This window comes from Oculina patagonica, chromosome 2 (assembly GCF_052425735.1).
Source record: "Oculina patagonica isolate OP01 chromosome 2, crgOcupat, whole genome shotgun sequence".
Lineage (NCBI taxonomy): Eukaryota > Metazoa > Cnidaria > Anthozoa > Scleractinia > Oculinidae > Oculina > Oculina patagonica.
This window is the reverse complement of record NC_135759.1, coordinates 37,754,958-37,774,912: the sequence shown is the minus strand read 5'-3', so window position 1 is coordinate 37,774,912 and position 19,955 is coordinate 37,754,958. Positions and strand designations below refer to the sequence as shown.

Below are 19,955 nucleotides of genomic sequence, written 5' to 3'. Positions count from 1 at the left end.
TCTTTCTGGTTCAAATCGAAGAAAACTGCAGCAGTATGCTTAGGGAGTGGAGGGGGAAAGGGGGGCGGGAGCCCTGGAGAAAAGGGACGGGAAGCGGGAGGAGAGAGGGCGGGAAGCGGGATTCTTAAGGTGGCGGGAACCGGGAGAAAACGAGTGAAATTTCGTAACATTTCATTATATTTCGCAATAGACATGGAACAAACAGGAGAGAACAGCTACGGAAAGGGCCGGGAGGCGGGAGTAAAAGGTACGGGAAGCGGGAGTAAAAGGTGCGGGAGGTTCAGACCCCCCTGTCCCCCCCCCCCCCCACTAGGGAGTTTCCGTATGAAACTGTTTCAAAGAAACGAGTTTTCTTGATAGTAATAGACCTTTTTAGCTTCGTATGAAAATTGCCCATTTGAATCATGTGATGTTTTCTAGAGATTTTTTCCTTTATCTATTTGAAAATCATTCATTCATTTCCACGTTTTTTTTTTTAATTTAAGATAAATAATTCTCAAGGGTACCACATGATTTGAAATGGGACAACAAACAAACGAAGCTAAAAAGGTCTAAATTGAAGTCGTCGCGATAATGCCCTAAAAAGGAGTTCAATTCTGTCTGGAATCTTGCGAGTGATTGGAAGCCGCGAAGCGGGAGCCTTATTTATTAAACGCCTGATGATAACTTATCAGATTTGAGGGTTTTGTTTTCATTTTGAGGGGACTGACAAAAGAATGTCGTAACTGTGAATCGGACTTGTAAGGGGGGTTGTAACAAGAGGGAGCTTAAATGCAGTAGCTTGACAAAGGGGGCTTTCCATGCTTCTTTTTGTTTCCTTCAGTGATTAAGAAACTAGGCAGTTATAATCAAGCGGACGTTGGGATCGTTTTATGCGAGTAGACATTTTCGTGTGTGAACAAGAGTGCTGACAAATTAGTCCCAAGTAGTAGGTTTGTAGGAGGCGCGGTGGCCTAATAGTGGACTGTAGATCGAGCGGTCTGGGTTCATTCAGCTGTCTCAGTTGTTTTAAGGCAAACAACTCAACTATCAGTGCCTCTTCCCACCATTGCAGTTGTATAAATGGGTACGGGTGGATTTAATGCAGTGGGAGGGGAAGGGTTAGCCCTACGGTTCCTACCGTCCCATCCGGATTGGGGGAGAGGGGGGGGGGGGTAGGAATTTTCTTGAAGAAAACAGGGATAAGCTCTGGCAAGATTGGATACTGGCCCGACGCGGACTTCATATTTCAAGTCATTATCGCCCCGTAGAAAAGAGATTCCAAACTAAAGATAAACACATGAGGTATAGATAAATTATTTTTAATGAAATGTTGGTGGCTCAATGACCATCATGAACTCAATTTTGCAAAAAAATAACATTTTGTTTTGGTCGCTTTAAATCACAAAATATAATAAACAAATATTTTATTTAATAATGACGTGTCAAAACAAGTTAGTTCTTGGTGCACCCTCCTCCTACATACCTCTGACAACAAAAACAACTGGGACAATGAAAACCTACAAAACTAAAGAAAACACTTGGTCCATAATAGCAAATCAAAATCATTCTTGTTCTTTTTTTATCATGAACTCTTGCATCACTGTCTAGCTACATGAACTACTATTTTAAATTTACTTGTCGATTTGAACGTAATTTTGACCGTGACATAACTTCTTTAAAATACCGAGTGACCACTGACAAACCCAGTTTGACACGTTTTAAGTAAATTTCAACATTACGTATCACTTGGCGACCTTGTGATTAACACAATGAAAGTTAAATGCCGTCTGTACAGGTGATCGGTTCACCATTTTTACAATTATACCAACAAATGATTACCTAATGAAATACAAAAAATATCAACATTTGTTTTGTTCTCAACCCAAGTGATAAATAATTCACCAATTTGAACTTGTTGCGATGAATTCAAGGGATAGCATTGAAGCAAGTAACAAAAGAACACAGAGTTGGCGAAAAAAGAAACTTTTCGATAAAGTGGTCAACCTTGTTCAAACTTGCCTTCCACCGATAGGTGAAGACTAATATTTTGACCTGTGACACTTATATCAGCGGTTGTGCTTGTACTAGGCTTTATAAAGCGGCTTTCAAATGACGAGACACACTATGGTACACGACCATACGATTAACCAATCAAATCACGCTAAACCTCGCGTACAGTTTTGAATTCGCCCCGGATTGGCTTACGAGAGAAAATCTCTGCTCTAATTTGTTACAGTATCCAGCACGGAATTTCATGAGCCAATCACTTCGCTCAATAAACACAATGGAAAAATGGAAAGCCTTTCGAAAGCCGCTCTTTTTAAGGGTTAAGCAATTTTAGCTAGCTAAGGATAAGGCTTAAAGTAAGTCTTTTTATCTTAACGTTCCCTGTTCTGTCGTGTCCTTCGTATCGCAATGATTTTTCCATCGTAATTACACCGTAAAGTGAAGTTCAGAGCGACGTGACTTTAACTCCTCTCTTGCTCGGATCAGAGTTCTTTTTGCTGTTCGCGTCCAGACGTGGTTCTGAACACGCGACGGGAGCTGGGACTAGATATTGGTGAATCAGTTGAGTCCCGCCTACTTTTTACCATAGTTTTCTTAGCGTTGTATTTGTCTGAGCCCTTGACAGTACGACTGCAATTCCCGCACGCAACACCTTTGGAATGCGGACGGCGAATCCACACATTCTGTTCTTGATCGCAGCTGCATGTTGACGAGGTCACGCTTGCTGTGTCCGCGGAACGAGGTGAATGTAGCTCGGGTTTTCCCTTTTGAATCCACGCATTGCTTGCCTCGGGATAGTCCGACGTCTTCCCAGGATGGCCGAGCAGGTGTCGTTCTTCCTCGGACTCCATCTCCGAGTCTGGGTCGCTGTCTGAGTCACGGTATGATTTGAACTTTTGTGTTGTGTGCCTCTGGTTAGGACGCGCGGTACTGGAGCTGGATCGAGCCGCGGAGGTACTGGGCTGATCTGGTGCCTGGCACATTCTTGTCTCTTGAGGACCAAACTCCGCCAACTCGTAGGTCTCCCCAGGGGAAGCGCTAGTCCATTGGTTGAGCCGCCGAGCTGTAGACGGAGACACCAGGGAAGTGCTGTCGCCCTGCTGAGAGTGTCCGCTTCCTGCTTCCATGTTCCTGTGTGCTACACTTCTTATCCTGGACAAAACCGAAGCCTCAGCCGTACTCTTGTCTTTTGAACTGTCACCTCTCTTGGGTTTGTGTGACACATGTAACGGGTACGAGTCACACAACAGTGGAATTACCGCACAACCATCACTAGAAGATCGAGAATGTTGGTTTTTGTCCATTTTTGGTCCACAGTAGCGAGGGTCGCCATCAAGTCTTTCGTAGTTTTGCTTTGTGGTGGCGTCCCTGCGAGGCTGACGACGATGTTTGGACAATGAATCATTGCTCTGACTCCATTTCAAATGCGCCGTGTGTCTACCGTCGATCGAAGCACCACTTCCAATACTGTTTGAATCAGTTGCACGCGCCTTAGCTCTCCTCTGCCTGCCCGCAAGAGCCCTGGGTCCAACATCTGACCTGCTACGCAAGAGGGAAGGACTGGGTTCCACCTCCTGGACGGCGCCATGGTTGGAGCTGGAGCTTGAGTGAGCGAGAGAGGCTGACGAACCATTCTTCTTTCTTCCTGACTGTTGAGGATGTGCGGCGGCTGCGTCGATGTCCTGCCTGGTCACTGGTATGACAGCAGCTTGGCCTGCATGGGGGAACGGCTGTGAACTGCAATCTTCGGTCTGCTTAGTGACCTGGCCGTGGGGGTGTAACGGCTGGGTAACCAAGCCTGGTTGGATGTTACTTGCCGCATTTCCATGCTGAGAGTAAATGGCAGCTTCGTAATCTGCCTTAGCAGCCTGGCGTACCGTTTGGGGCTGTTGGGTAACCTGGCCAGGGAGCAATGGTGACTGGGATCTTGGGGAACGATTCCTGACTCTTGCTGCGTCACTTTTAATCCTAGCCTGAGCGTCCGCTGATCGCATGTTTGCGGGCATGCTCCGATAGTGTCTGGCAGCTCTGGAAGAAACCGACTCGTTGTCCGTGGAACTTCCTGGCTTCACAGTCATCAAGTTGCGTAGAGCCGCAGCTGAAGCAGTGGCGATTGCTTTGTGCTTGGAGTTGATAAGAGACTTGAGCAGGGACACGGCTCCAAGTTCCCAGAGTAACTCTTGATCCTCCACGCACCTAGCTGACAGGTTCCACAAGGCACCACACACATTACTGACCACTCTCAAGCTTGGCGAGCGGAGATGAGACAGCATGATTTGAAAGCAGCCACAGTCACGAAGGGTCTTGCGGTAGTCTGGTCGCACGGCGATGTGAGAGGAAAGATTTCTCAGAATCCCTCCGCTACTCTCAACCACAGAGATGTTACCCGTGGGACTGGAATAGTTAAGACACTTGACAAGGAACTTCAGGGCACCAGGTGATGCACAGATCTCCGCCTTGTTATCTGAACAATGAGCTGAAAGGTTCCACAGGGCACTAAGGGTCGTTCTCAGGGCGGGCTCTCCGTGCACCGCTTGGGCCGAAGATAGCAACGCTTTTATTGCACCTGCATCACGTAATGTCTTGCGACAAAGTTCGTCAGCTCTCCAGGAGAGATTTCTAAGCACGCTAGCAGAGACTTGGACGATCTCCTCTTCTTCAACAGTGTACAGTTGAGCAATGATGGCATCAACAGCGCCTGGAATGCTGCATAACAAGTTTTTGTTCTTGGTGTTGCCAAAAGTCAGGTTTGTTATTGTCATGCCCACATACTTGCGCAGACTGAGGCTGTAAAAGTCTTTGCACTGCTCGTTAACTTGGTGATCAATTTGGACGAGTTCCGCAATAGCTTGAAGTCCACCAAGCTCACAAATGGCCGTGCGATGATCTTCTTCAAACGATAGCTTCATAAGCGCGGCAATAGCAGGAGCCGGCCCATAATCCATCAGGGGTGGATACCAACGTTCCGCGCACGGATGCACTGGGAAACCTTTGAACTGCACAACGTCGCAGTGAGCACGTGCAATTTCCAGCAGCCTTAAAACTCGAACCTCGCGTCGACCGCGCCTATCTTCCACGTTCGAATAAACGATGTTGTGTAATGCGAGACCTGCACGCGCGCGTGCCTCGCGACGCGCGTTCTTGTCCGTTAAATCTTTGCCGTGGAGCAGGTCAATAAGTAGCGGTAGACAGCCTGATTGCCGCATGGCTGCACAGCTGTCCTTGCTGTTAGACATGGCTAACAAAGTCCTTGACATGTCATCTTTATCATGGGTACCTAACATGGATAACAGCGACTGGACCATGTCAATTCGCGTATCGAGATCGTGGTGAGTCGCGGCGGTGCTGGCAAAACTAACCACGCTGGACGTCTCCAAGCCATCCAAAGCATCGTGTGGTGAGTAACAGATGGCTTCCAGACTCGATTGGCTGACACTCCTGGTAAGACTTCTCCTGTGGGTACCCGCCTCGCCACCATGACGGTTTCTCGCGTCTTGACTACTTCTTATATCCTGAGGAGCAGCGCACATGATTGGTCTTTCTCTGTTGGTAGGCAACGGCTGATTGACATGCATTTCTCTGTTGGTAGGCAACGGTTGATTGACATGCCTGGTGTCTTCCGCTGGGTTCAGATTAACAGGCTTGTAAGGCTCCGCAGCAGGTTTGCTGGAGGTCTGGGTCTGGGTCGGTGTTGGCTTAATGCTTTGTAATGACGTCACAGGTGGTTTCTCTACAGGGGGTTCTGCATTGGCGATGTCTTTTGTGGTTAGTGGTTCCGCCTGCGTCAGTGTGTTACTTGTTAAACCATCAGCTACCAGGCCTGTTGATCAAATGTCAGAAAGGTACGATGAGAACAGTGTTTACTTTAATTAAGCAAACCACACACGTTACAAAAACACAACTAGTCATTAGACCACGAGCCCAAGGTTCTATACACGAATGTTAAACAAAGCGCAAACACGTTGATTATCGCTCATAGAAAATGAGTGCATGTAGTCCTAAATTTTGTTTCATTAGACACGCCAAAGGACTGCAGTTCACTAAAAAAAGGATAAGTTTTCTTTTCATGTGCAACGCCCGCAATCGTTTTTCTATCAGCGAAAAAAAAAAATAGATTCTCGGATTTCTAACAGAAAACGCTAAATATCTACTAATACACCTGTACTTGTTAAGCATCGTTTATTACGTGGATAAAGCACTATTATTTTGTGTCAATAGTACCTATGATGAGGAATGACCTCAAGTTTTGACAGCTCTTCACTTATTCGTTCAAAGTCTAAGTGCAGTTTCTCATGACTTTTGTCAGTTTAAGAGTTGAAAAAAAAAAGAATATATTCTTACTGTGTGCCACAAAATGGGATAAATTAGGAAGTTGACGAAGAAAATTACCGTAGCCAATTTGCAAAAGCTGATGCTGCGAACAGAAACCCTCCGCGGGGACAAAAAAAACCTCATCACTACTAATCAAGTTTGCTGTAAGGAGGCACAGGTTTTAATTTCTACCCACCTTGTCCCTGCTGTGCAAGCTGATCCTGCTCGCTACAGAATCCACTGTCTCTTCCAGGCACCGGCGGGCCAACTCCTGGCACAACTTTGTCTGCAGCTTTTTCATCGCGCAGTACCTGTACTTTATCACCGGCCTCGGCAATCCCCGTGTTCCTGACCTCCTCTTGAATGGCTCGCTGTTCTTCGAGGGTCATTCTGTATGATCGATTTGATGAATGATCTGAGCCTGGTCGACCCTGTGAAGAATTAACAACAGTACTCCTTAGAAACGCTAAAAAAGAAGAAGGAGGAGTAAGAAAAAAAGGAGGATGTGTAATAAAAAAAAAAAAAAAAAAAAAAAATAACACAAAAAAGATATTTTTTTTAAAAGAAATTTTTAAAAAAAATTTAAAAAATATAAAAAAAAAAAAAAAAAAAAAAAAAAAAAAAAAAAATTTTTTTGTGAATTTTTTTTTAAAAAAAATTGTGACATTTTTTAGGGAGACAACCGATTTACAAAAAAAAAAAAAAAAAAAAGGAAAAACGCAAATTTGAAATTATTTACCGGTACACCGGCCTTTTGTTTTAAAAGAATTAAAAATTTCTGTTAACCTAATCTAATAGAACTCATTAAATATAATTTGTCTTCAGCCGTTTTTGTTTTGTATTAGTCCTTTCTAACTGCCTTTTTGTTTTATGCAGCGATTTCAGGGCTTGAGACTAACGGTAGCCAACTAGCCAAAGGCTAGTAAAAATGCAGTTTTGGCTAGTAGATTTTGGCCTTTCACTAGCCAAAATGGCTAGTGAAAAAATCAGGCATTAATGGCAAGAAACCGCATTTATTAAAATCGTCCTTCAGAGAATATAACTAACAAGTAGACTGTTGACATTATAGAATGTGAAGCTTAAAACAAAATTCTAGTTGACAAAAACGCATGTACATGTACAATTTTATAGTGATGAACAAACTCGTCAAAGCCCAATTTTTTAAGGAAAAAAAAACGTGAAGATTTAAGGAACATTTTACGGTTTTAAAAGGTTTCAACATTATCGCACATTTTATCACCCTCCCCCCCCCCCCCCCCTCCCCCTTAAAAGGAGAACTATGCTTAAAAATTGTGGCTAGTAGAAAATCAGTTTTGGCTAGTGGAATCAAAGCTGTCACTAGCCACTTGGCTAGTTAGCAAAAAAGTTAGTCTTGAGCCCTGGATTTCATGAGTTACACTTGGTTTCTGGTCACGTAACGTTTTTCCTACTCATCGGTCTATCGCGCACAACAGACTAAAAGATCCCTTCCACTCACCAGATGATGTTACAAAAGTTAGACATTTTGCATGCAGTAATAACTCAGTGAACACTTACTCCTAAAGATTGTCGTTCATCTTCCATCCAGGGTGGAGTCAGATAAATATTCTCCTCTGATGGACGGCGGGAATTCTCCATTGATCTTGTTTTACGATATTGCGCAGCAAAGTCCTGGATGAAACATTGCATTAAAAGTTAGCATAAAATAATAAAGTTGTAGAATACCATAATTATACAAAATGTTAAATAATAACACTTCATACAATGTGTATTTTTTCACGCTTAGGAATGAACGTTGTCTGAGTGCTTCTACCGATGTGTCACTGTTAAAACTATTAGTAGCTATTGTTTGGAGGCATTCGCGAATATTTGTTGTTAGGTATATAACGTGTTTTTCGCAGTTTTCAAGATCACTCGACAGCATCTCTCGCTGTGTTTCTGTTAATTTTCTTTATTTTTGTTATTGCTTATATCAGATACTTTATACTTAGACATATAGGCCTATCGTGTCTGTCAGCCATTACCGGTATATCTAGTTTATAATTTAATTGAGTTTAAGTTGCTTTGGGTCAGCTCCCATGATGACAGAGTCTTATGTTTGTTGTGAATTTTCTATTCGTGTGAAATGTAATTTATTCTAGCTCATTGAATAGTTTTTGCATAGTTGGCATTACCGGTAGTCCTTGTTATCCGTTGTACGATTATATGTATTCTCGAACATTGCCCGTGTACTTGTAGTCTAGCTATCAATAAATAAGATGCCTTTTCCTGATTCTTGTTTTTGTTGTATGATATTTAGTGTGAAAATATTTTGTTCTCGTTTCACTGCAGAGTGATTAGAGAACAAAACAGTTGTTTTTGAATGACTCACTCTAGTAGAATCGTCATCTTCCTCATGCCAGGGTGGTGGCTGTCCCTGCCTCATTCTTTCCTCCATCACCATGTTATTGATGCTGAAGTTCTTTGCTACTGGCTCATCTGTCACAAACGGCTGCAAGGAACACAGGGTTATAAAGTATTTTATTAAACATGAATTCAAGTATTTAATCTCATAGGGATATGTACAACATAGGGACTATGAACACTTGCAGAGTCTTGATTGATTGCTTTTGGTTTATATTACTAGAGAACGTATCATTGTAGCTAACTATACTTCAACGATATAATATATCTTTGAAGTATAGATAACTAAAATAATTACGACCACGATACAATAAATTACGACCAATAACTTACAATGTATATTATACATTGTAAGTTATGGGTCGTAGTTGTCAATCTCACAGGTAAGAAAATCTATTTGCAGGTAGTAACATCTTCAGCACAAGTTAAGTGTTTCACAAAATTATTTTTGTGGTTGCATGTTTCTTGTGAATAATTGACAGCCAGTCCCAATTTTGCACTAATATACAAAGAAGAATACAAGAAGGTACCATGGGTTTAGTGTAAGCTCAGTGTGCAATCAGCATGAGCCCACTTTACACATGGCTTGTACATGAACAGATGTGGCAGATATGTTGTGCCTTTCTTGCATTTATAAAGCGGGAGAAAAAGAGGAAAATGGGGGCCTATTGCAGTCTACATAAATAGCACTGGAAGTCTGATGGAAATACAATGTACATGTAGTATGAATGAGTTTGATCTGTGCAATGCAAAGAACAAATAACTCACAAGTGAAACAGTTTGTCCATCACAAAAAGTTGTACCCACCCTGACAGGCCCATCATCCTCTTCATTCCAGGGGGGAGACAGGCATATGTGCTCATCTGAGGGGAGCCTGCTCAATTGCTGACTGGCCAAACCTGATGGCGGTTCTTGTTTTCCAGACACACGGCTGAAATCCTGAAATACAAAAGTTATTATGATTTAATTTTTTTCTGCTGCCTAAAATTTTCTAAAAATACCATTTTTTTTAAAAAGTAGCTTTTTTACAGCATGACTTCTCAGAGATAGGATTTAGTTTTTTGTAGGATTTCTGGTTTTCCTTTCTTAGCACTGTACTTTAATTTAAGTGTACTTTTAAGTGAAAAGGGATTTACCACAAAATGGATACCTAACTTCTCTTTAAAACAAATCTTGGGTAAAATGACTTTCAGAATTACACGTGAGTTCGCTGAAGGGACAAAATAGATCTAACAAACTTAGAATTTTGAAATCAAAAATATCATCTATTATACAAAAAGATTGATCATGATGATGCCCTGAATAGTAATTTTAGCAGTTTCCAGATTTTGTTCACTGTGAGACATAAAGCCTACCATAACTACAAGGCTGTTAGCAGATAACCCAAATCAAAGGACTCATAACTAGCAGGTCTGTTAACGGATTATAAAATTGCCTGACCTTGGGTATGAAAAATCAAAGCAAAAAAGCCTCACCCTGACTGAATCCACCTCATCATCATGCCACAGAGGTGGTCTCCTTATGTGTTCTTCCGCAGCTCGCTGATAAATCACCTCATCTGTTCTTTCCATGTACTTTTCTTCCTTTTGGCGATCATTTCCAGTAAAATCCTGAAAAAAATAGAGACTTGATCAGTTGATCGTTAAAACTTGCACATAGCAAACTACCTAACAAATCTAAACTAACTAACAAATCTAACACACATTTTTAAGTTTTTAAGTGGAAATCCTTTAAATATGGTACTCGTTACCTTAACAGAATCAACATCATCTTCTTCCCACACAGGAACATCAGGATTTTCTTGTTGATCTCTCTTGACGATTGGCTGACCGTTTGCTAACTGAGCTGGTTTCTTTCCTCGTTCACTGGCTCCAAAATCCTATTATGACAAAAGGAATGAATGAATTTATGCTGAACGACTTAAACTCTAACTGATCTCTGTTATACAAAGAAGTACATGTAAATTATAATATATCGCCTTTTATATGGAGGCATTTAACAAAAGGCAAATAAACCTCACAATTGCTTGTGATTTCAGCAATGTATTGATTCACTCGACCATCTGTTTGTTCATTAGCTAGTTTATTAGATCAATCAATCTTTTTCATCAGTTGTCATTCTGCTCCTTTTGCATGATTATTCAAACTTACAATCTGACCTAACTTCCGATGTGTGGCTTTAAAGCTTTTTAACAGGGGCCTGCTGGGCTGGCGGGGCTCCTTGGCCCCGCCTCCTCCGGCTCGTCGCTGGCCCTGCCTTCTGCTCGCGCCCGCGCTCGCTTCTCTCTCCTTCTCCGCGTGCGGGTGGCCGTCGCCGCGGGTCGCCCACTCGGCCCCTCCCGCCGCCCTCCCCCCCCCCCCCGGCGGCCCCCCGGGTCGTCCCCCCCCCCCGCGCCGCCCGCCCCCCCTCCGCCCGCGCCGCGCCCCCCCCCCCCTCCCCTTGTTTTTGTGTGGCTCGTCGCTGTCTGTTCCGTTTTTTCGTCTCAATTGCAGTCCTAATTTTTTTAAGTTATAAACAACTGCAAAGATCACTGAACATTCATTTTGTTCCTTACACATTTTATCTACAGATCATATTATTCATATCCACAACTTGCCATTATATCTGTAATTATTATAATATTTTTATAATTGAAAAAAAAATTACCACCTATAAATTTGATAAAAGCTGACAGACAACTTTTGATTAGCTCAGATAATTATATTATTTTTGTTAGTACCCTTGACAGAATCACTTCTCTCTTTGTATGCAGACTTCACCATTGCGTCAATCTTCTCCTTGTTCAAGGGATGTCTGTACATGCTTGCAGGTGACATACTTGGCTTTTCTAACAATGCATTACTACTACTTCCAGGCATTTTTCCATTGTTGACTGAACTGTCTGGATTTCTCTTCATAATGGGGCTTTGGGTCTGTGTTACATTTGGGATAGGCACATTCTGTTTTAAGGGAAGGTTCCTTGCTGGGTTTGCTCCTGGGGTTGAGGCAGGGATACTCCTTTGGGCCATTTCTAGTATAGGTACCTGGTTGTTGGGCTTTTTCTTCTAAAAAGAAGATTCATAAAGATCGTTATAAATAATTTAGTCTGTAAATGTGATTATCAACCATCATCTGTAAACATATTAGTGACTAAATTTACAAACAAACCTTCCAATAATTATTTTTAAAAAGGACTTACTAATGTAAATTTAGCTAATCAAGTTTAAACCTTGTAACCAGTTCCTGGAGTGGATGTTCAAAAGCCAATTAATGCCAATTCAAGTTTTCCAAAATACTATTGTCTGGATGTTTGGTTGTGACCAACATATACAAGATCTTGAGAGTCACATTTACTCCTGACAGTGTTATGTTATTGGTTTGAATGATCCAAGAGAGAAAGATTGAGATGCCAATACAACAGTTAAAACTATTCAGTGCTTTTTGCAACTAAAGCAATGTGAACCTGTTGCATGTATTTTTGATAGAACAAGTTATTCCATTTATTTGGGCTTAAGTTGAGTGATTGAAAGACCTTTCAGACCGTCAATCTTACATGTGATTGTTCAACACAATGAACACATGAGAGTGATAAATGATCGTCGCAGTGAATTTCCAATGTGTGGCTTCAATAGCTCAGTTGGTAGAGCATCGCACCGGTATTGCGGAGGTCACGAGTTCGAATCCCGTTGAAGCCCTGAATTTTTTTTCAGGTTTCTTTATTCCAATCTTAAATGAAATTCACTGCGACGTCATATCACTCTCTCCATATTGACATCTGATTTCTCCTCTACGAATTAACCTCGCTCCCAATTGTGCTCATACTCAGTGGTAGAGCATCGCACCGGTATCATCGGGTTCGATCCCGGTGAACCCCTGAATTTTTTTGCTCTTTATTCCAATTGCTTAATTAAATTGGAAATTCATGCGAAATCATTTATCACTCTCATAACATCCGCAGTTCATATTGAATATTCATATAGATTACATCATTTCACTCCTCTCACGGGAAAAATGAACTACAATTGACCTCGCTCCCAATGTGTGGCTTCAATAGATCAGTTGGTAGAGCATCGCACCAGTATCGCGGAGGTCACGGGTTCGAATCCCGTTGTAGCCCTGAATTTTTTTTTCAGGCTTCTTTATTCCTATTGCTTAAATTGAAAATTCACTGCGACGATCATTTATCACTCTCATATACATCCGCAGTTCATATATGAATCATTTCATATAGATTACATCACAATGAACACAGTGAACATTCCATACATATTTCATGCTTTCAAGGCTTTTTAACAGCTGAACTTTGAAAACTAAGATAATCATGCAGTTTTAATTTCTTTTTCTTATGAATATGTCTTTTGCTGACTTTTTTTTAACTTTTATTGTCAAATGTAGGGTCAGTTTCTATTAATTTTTCACATGTTACCGTTCTTTCTCCCTGAGTTGTATTACTTTGGGATTAGTTTCCATTGATACAGCTCATGTTTGAGTCTAAAAAGCTTGGACACATTTTTTTGAAACACCCATGTACCAATGTTTGCTTCTCTTGGTGTGAGATGGATTTCACGAACACTGGTCAAGGAGTGAGTGAATTTACACACTGTTACAGTAAAGTATTTCAACAAATGGAACCAAGCTTGTTGCTGTTTCTAAGAGGATATATTTGAGTTTGACTTACAGCAGTCTGTTGTTGATTCACTAATGTTTCCACATCACTTCCTGCTGATTCTTCCTCCTCTGACAGTTCCCATCTGCAAACAAATAAACACAATAGGACTGAGGACTTGCACTTTTTATTTGTTTTTCACTGATTAAAACAAAAACAAACAAATTTGAATTTTGTTGCAGCACATTAAAGGTTTTTTAACTGCTTTAAAAAAAACCTGCAACATTGTTGTACGAATTTGTATTGTTGCATTAAAATGACTCGTGTATCATACCATTACGCCAATAATGTTTCATCGTTCCCCTGTGCAACACTATTCATGTGGAGGAGGACCACGAGCCAAGCGGCCCACACTGCCGGAGCTTATCCCGGTTTCCGTAGCATTAAGCGGCTAACATCCCCTAAATGGCCAGATTAATGTGGTACCACTTGACACTTCAAAAATAGAGGTCATCAAAGAGGCCCTGCCAGAGGGGGATTCCGTGTCACTCGTCTAAATTTAAAAATGTCCCATGTCGCTGTTTTATTGCACTTTCCATCGCTGTTCGTAGTTGAATTGAAGGGAAATTGCTTATCCTTGTCGGAAGTTAAGTTTTTGCAAAAGCAGGTGTGTAACTAAGAAATCACTAAGCCGGCTCATTAACAAGCCCAGCTGGCTTTTCTGGCCTTGACATCCTTTAAAATTTAACTTAGAGTCTTGGTTTTCATGTCAAATTTCGGCCGGATCTAAGTTCTCTTTCAGTTGGTGAAATTGGCCGGCAGCCGGCCCTTAGCAACATCCCTGCAAAAGGGTTGTTGTATGTCGGGATTTTGTTTTTTGTGCTGTTGCTACTTTCTGGGCCGTGTCGCTTGTTGGAATTACCCTGGCAGGGCCTCATCAAACGTTGTTAACAGTACCAAATATACTCGCCACATTATTTCAATTTCATTTATTTGAAAGGTGAGCAATCACTCTAAAATTTCATTACTGTCTTTAAAAAAAAGAAATATCAATATTTTAAACTTGAGTTGACAACCAAATTCACTTACATCGGTGTTTCTCTTACATCAAGTTGATCAATGTTTCTATCAAAAAAATCCTCATCTGAAAAGAAATAATTTAAATGTTAATATACCATGAACAATCAAATAAGCACATGGTGCTCAATAGTTCATCCATGGCTGGAAAAAAATAATGGGGAAACTAGACATACATGTATACCATAAAATTGGGATTAAGCACTCCTGAAAATACAGTCAAGTCCTTTATAAGGGACACGTACAGGACCACAATAAATCCACAGTGTGGGGTGCTATTTTCAGTAATTCGTATCTGCCAGTAATTCGTATCAGATTTCGTATCAGTAATTCGTATCAGGCTATGCAGGTTTCACCGAAGATCTTTAGTGGTGCAATGTAAAAAATATTTGGCTTACTGACACTCAATCGCTGTTGACATGCATTAACTGGCATTCATATTTGCTACTTTGGATAAGAATAACAAAAGATAGTCTGAATTGAGGGTAGCAAGGGGGTGGGGGGGGGGGGTCATTTTCCCGTTTCACACACAAATTTGAACCAAATTCAGGTGTCACATACATTACAATGTATACTTAAAACAGCAGAGTTCACGAATCATATTTCTTTTCTAGATATTTTCACGCGTCACGGCCTAATTTTTGCCCTATTTTCACACATCAAGGCCTCATTTTTGGCCTTTTTCACGTGTCACGCATAAACCCTTCGCTGCCATCTGAATTTTCAGCCACCCCTCCTCTGGGGGCTTAGGATAAGAAGATGGCTGACAATTCAGACTAAACAAAGGATTTTGTGGTAGATTTTGAAAACCTTGGTGTATCTCTTCATCGGACATGCAAGCAACGCACTCTGGTTACTACCCTACCCCAATCAGTAATCAGAAGGGCTGCGCCATTTAATTCAGAGTCTAAAGCAAGGGCCAAACGACGATGAGAGTTGACGATAATTTAAACACTCACTCTTGTTTAGCATGGAACTCTCATGCACTCTCATCCACTTTGAACGTGTTCAAATTTTCATGAGACTTGATGAGAGTTTTCTCTTGTTTGGCCTGAGTTGATGACAGTCGATGAGAGTTGATATAAACTCTCATATGAGAGTCACCTCTCATCCTTGTTTGGTTGAAGCTTAATGATCTAAAAAACTGAGCCAAATGCTCTGTCTTCCAGAGTAACTGGCCTTGATATATTAAAATTGTTGAAAACAAATTTGCACAGTTTTTTCTTAATGAGACAAAATCCTTGATCTTGTACAAAGAAAAAAAAATAGCAGCCCATAAAGTCAAAGCAAAGCAAATAATTCTGAAAAATAAAGGAACAATAGAATGCTAATTTTAATGCTTCTAAAGAAATCTGAGTGGGTGGTGGATAAAAATTAAGAATAGTGAAAGTTAAAAGTTTTATAGAACTTAAAATGTAAAGCCATTGTAATGACAAAGAAGCCATTATGATACTGGGCCTACAACTATTTTATTGTTCTAGCAAAACAGCGACCATGTCAAATAAATTCGAGGATTTTCTGAGATAAGAAAATTGTTCACTGCTCGCAATAAACAACACAACTTAAAAATATTCGGTTACTATGCCCAGAGGAAGGAAGGAACCCTTTTCACAGCGAAATGCTTTTACAAACAAGGACGCGAGAACGACCGATAACCAGAGAGAAATTCGAAAACATAAGCTTATACACTGGAGCTGGCTCGACACAAACAGCATACAAGTAAGATTGAAATCTTTATAATCATCCTCAATAAAGAAAACTCTCTAACAGAAGAAGGGAATTTGAAACAACAAAAAACATCTGTTAAACTCGTTGCCAGCAAAACTGTACGTGATCGCATCGCTGAGGTATTTTCGACGCTTGCGATACAAATTACAATTCTATAAATCATGCAGTTTTACTCCGCAAAAACAAATGTAGCCACACAAACTGCTAGTCATGTAATACATTCACACGGAAGAAGACAGCAAATATTAACTAACTAACTGAGTTTACAGTCACTTAAAAGCCTACCTATTTCATCTACTTCCATAGCAAGCAAACGAGTTTTCGCTTCCAAACTTCGGTCCGTCGATAGCTGCGTCCAAATCACTTCGTTGTTGATACTCTCGTCTTTCAGTCGATAATGGAAATGGTTTCCAAAGCACTTCACGAGCCGCTAAACTATGGCGGCATTCTCAAAGAAGTCATATGCATTCTCAAAGAAGTCATATCAGAAAGAATATCCTACGATTATATTGTCGGCAAGCGCAAGAGGGTTGAAAATTGTCTTATAAACCTCCTACACTTCCCGAAAGAAAAGGCCGACAATGAAACGAGGGCTTATAAGTACACCGACATGAAACAGAACATTACCGACATACAAGTCAAAACACGCGCACCGAGAAGGCGAATCATCCACAGGCTGATTCTTGATTCATCGGCGAGAGAGGCTTCTGTAGTTCATTCAAACGATTCCCGCAAGAAACCCTCCAACAACAACAAAGTCGCCGACATTTTCTTCAAGCGTCGAGGGGCACTGTGGATCATTTATTACAGGGGCTCATACAAGACGAGAACCCTCCGGGCACGTGTTCCGCGAGTTTAGTGCTCAATCCCCTCTCTCCAGAGAATCCGCGAGCGAGGGCCGAGTGATGACGTTGCTTTTTCTCTAGACGCCCAGTAAATTTGCCACAACTGGCCAAAACCGGCAAAAAGTACACGTACTCATTGTTGGACTTCTGGAGTATTAAAAATGGCCTCTTCGTATGATTCCGGTTACGAAGATCTCGCCTCATTTCTATTTCTTTCGTAAAAAATTTCGATGTGTTAACCGCCTGGCACATCCAATCGAACGTTCGGTAATCGAACCCAATCGAACATAATCGAACTCACAATAAAATTTGGTCAATTGAACAAAATCGAACGTTCGATTACCGAACAGTCGACAATCGAACAAAATCGAACGTTCGATTACCGAACTCCTGTCTGTTTAATATATTGCGGGCATTTTGTACTGTGCACCATCCCCCAGATTAGTTCTACACTCTCTTTTATTTTTATAGAATCTAGTTTATAAGAATATCGAGGCTGAAATTTGCGAATTTTTAAGAATATTTTAAGAATAAACCTGAGGCTGAGATTTTGAAAAGAATATAGTTTTTAGTTGAAACAAAATCAGGTATTTTCATTTCCGTTACTTTATCTCTGTGAGGAATGCTGTTTAAAGCTAAAACGGCCAGGCTGCAACGAAAAGCAATGGTACGTACAAGGGCAAAATGTAACACGATACAGATCTGGACACCAAACACTTGTAATTGATTACCCCAATACTTGCTTAAAAGGAAATATCAAACGGTATTTTCTAAGAATGTTCATAAGAATATTTTCAGCCTAAAATCGGCAGAAAAATAAGCCGGAATATTCAGCCTGGGTCGGAAAAACTGTATTCTTATAAAAAAAAAAAGAGTGTATGTGATTTACTTATATCAAGAGACGGATTCCAAACAAAATTGAATCGGATCAGTGAGTTCGATTGTGTACGATTGTGTTCGATTGGTTCGAAAATCGAACTCACAGCAAAGTAGATGTTCGATTCTGTTCGATTACCGAACCCAATCGAACGATTATTGTTCTATTGGGCTAGATTGATTTTTGGTTCGATTGTTTTCGATTGGATACGCCGGGTTTCTACGTATTTTATAAACACTCCAGCCAGGGAAAACCGGGATGAAACTTTTTTGACAAAATAGCTTCGCTTCCAGAGCATCGAATTAGCTTTCAAGTTAGAAAAGTTACACGAGTCGACATTGAGCAAAGCAAAGACAGTCGCGAACGATAGACTTTATGTGGCGCCATTTTGGTTTTGTTTCCCATATCAACAGACAGCAAATTCGTTCCGGTAACCTGAAGAGGCCCAAACTGTAGGTGCGTTCTTTCCCATTTGGTTTAAGATTTTTCAACCCAGTTTGATTTTTTAGTTTTCACAGTGTTTTCATTGCCTCACATTCAATATCGTAATCTGGAACAAGGGGAAATAAAAATCAAACTGGTTTGAAATATTCTAATCCAAACCAAAAATTTCAGTCACAAAATACGCACTTTGTAGGACTGAATTTAAAAATTCATTACTGGGACCAGTTTTTTTTTTAGCAAAGCTTCGGTGTAAAGAGGTTGCATTGCTCGTAACATGTGACTCACATGTCATGTTCTATATGCCCCGAATTGTCCCTGACATGATGCGAGTCAAACATGGCATATACTAACACCCGAAACGTAACGAAGCGGTTAGCTTTCACTCCGGTTTGCTTTCGGTTAGCTTTAATTTGTTGGTTAGGTTTCGTTTCGTTTCAGTGGTTTCGTCTTTTCGGGTTTTAATACATGCCGTCAAACATATATCTATGTGTTTACAGCGGGGAAATGTTTGGTTCGTCATCCAAAAAGGGGCCAGTTACTTTCACGTATTTGGAAAAGAAATACTGGTAGGAAGCGGATAGTGTCGGGGCGGCTGTTCAGATCAGGGAAGTCATAGGCCCTATCACGGTTTACGCCGCCATTTAGCCTGTGTACAGCGGTCCCGGTCCTGCTGTACACAGGCTACCGCCATTTTGTCGGGTAGGCAACGCGGTTAGAAATAACAGTGTTTGTATGGGAATCCGGCATGGCAAATAATTTTTCAAAAGTAGGATTTCTGGAAAACTTATGAATCGTGAAGTTAAGATACTAAGCAAAAGCTTTTATTCACCAAGTTTGAAGGATTTTGTCGGGCTAGAAAGCGTTCAGTTACGTTTTTAATTTTCCACACAATCGCATTTGTCTATAATTTTTTCCCTGCGAACCACGTCAATTTGCGAAAAAGCTATAGACAAATGTATGGGAAATTAAAAACATAACTGAACGCTTTCTTGCCCAGCTACATCCTTCAAACTTGGTGTAAAAGAATAAAAAGTAAAAACTTTTGCCTAGTATCTTAACCTTACAATTCATCAGTTAAACATAATTTAATTTTTGAAACAAATATTTGCCGTCGGATTCCCATACAAACACTGTAAATTCTTACGGCGCTGCCTACCCGTCAAGATGGCGTCGATAACCGTGCTAAAGCCCATTGTTTTGCCCAATGGCGGATACCTGATGACGTATCTCAGCAGACTCCGATTGGCTGTTTCTTTGGTTGTAAACATTTGCGCGCGAGTTTATAGCAACAGCCAATCACTGACACTTCACGGATCTCTGTATGTGCACGTCATCAGTATAGATTTTTTTGGAAGGGGTGCCAGGGGGTTCAATATTTCAGTCGGCTGGTAAGTGCCAGTCTTGGCAAATCTTCGTTGAAGCACTCGAAGAACTTCCGAATTTTTTATTCAATCAAAAACAAGCGCAAGCGCTCACGAGTACTCCGAAAGTTCACCGCGGTCAAATGTCTCAGGCGGCTTCTTTCCATTTTGGCGAATAGCGCGCAGTCTGAGAATGCAAATGAATATAACCCCCACGAGCCTCAAAAAACATCAGCGTGTTCTGAGAGAAATAGAAGTCATAGAAGGATTCAAAGGCGAAGTTTTCGTTTTAATGAAAGTGTTTTTAGGAACACCGGCTGTTTTAGAAAGTGTTTTAGAAAAACCGTCCGCCATTT

General features: G+C 41.1%; 1 protein-coding gene across 1 annotated transcript; it reads right to left on the bottom strand.

Annotated features, from left to right (window-relative positions):
• Positions 1-1,285: 1,285 nt before the first annotated feature.
• Positions 1,286-16,530, bottom strand: LOC144644596 (uncharacterized). Its single transcript, XM_078504117.1, has 11 exons — positions 16,358-16,530; positions 14,357-14,411; positions 13,340-13,412; positions 11,405-11,726; positions 10,433-10,563; positions 10,158-10,292; positions 9,490-9,621; positions 8,651-8,770; positions 7,837-7,950; positions 6,497-6,731; positions 1,286-5,809 (listed from the first exon to the last, which is right to left on the bottom strand). Exons 1-11 carry the CDS (start codon positions 16,374-16,376, stop codon positions 2,472-2,474), a joined length of 4,674 nt encoding a protein of 1,557 aa, XP_078360243.1. The 5' UTR covers positions 16,377-16,530; the 3' UTR covers positions 1,286-2,471.
• Between the last annotated feature and the right edge of the window lie 3,425 nt (positions 16,531-19,955).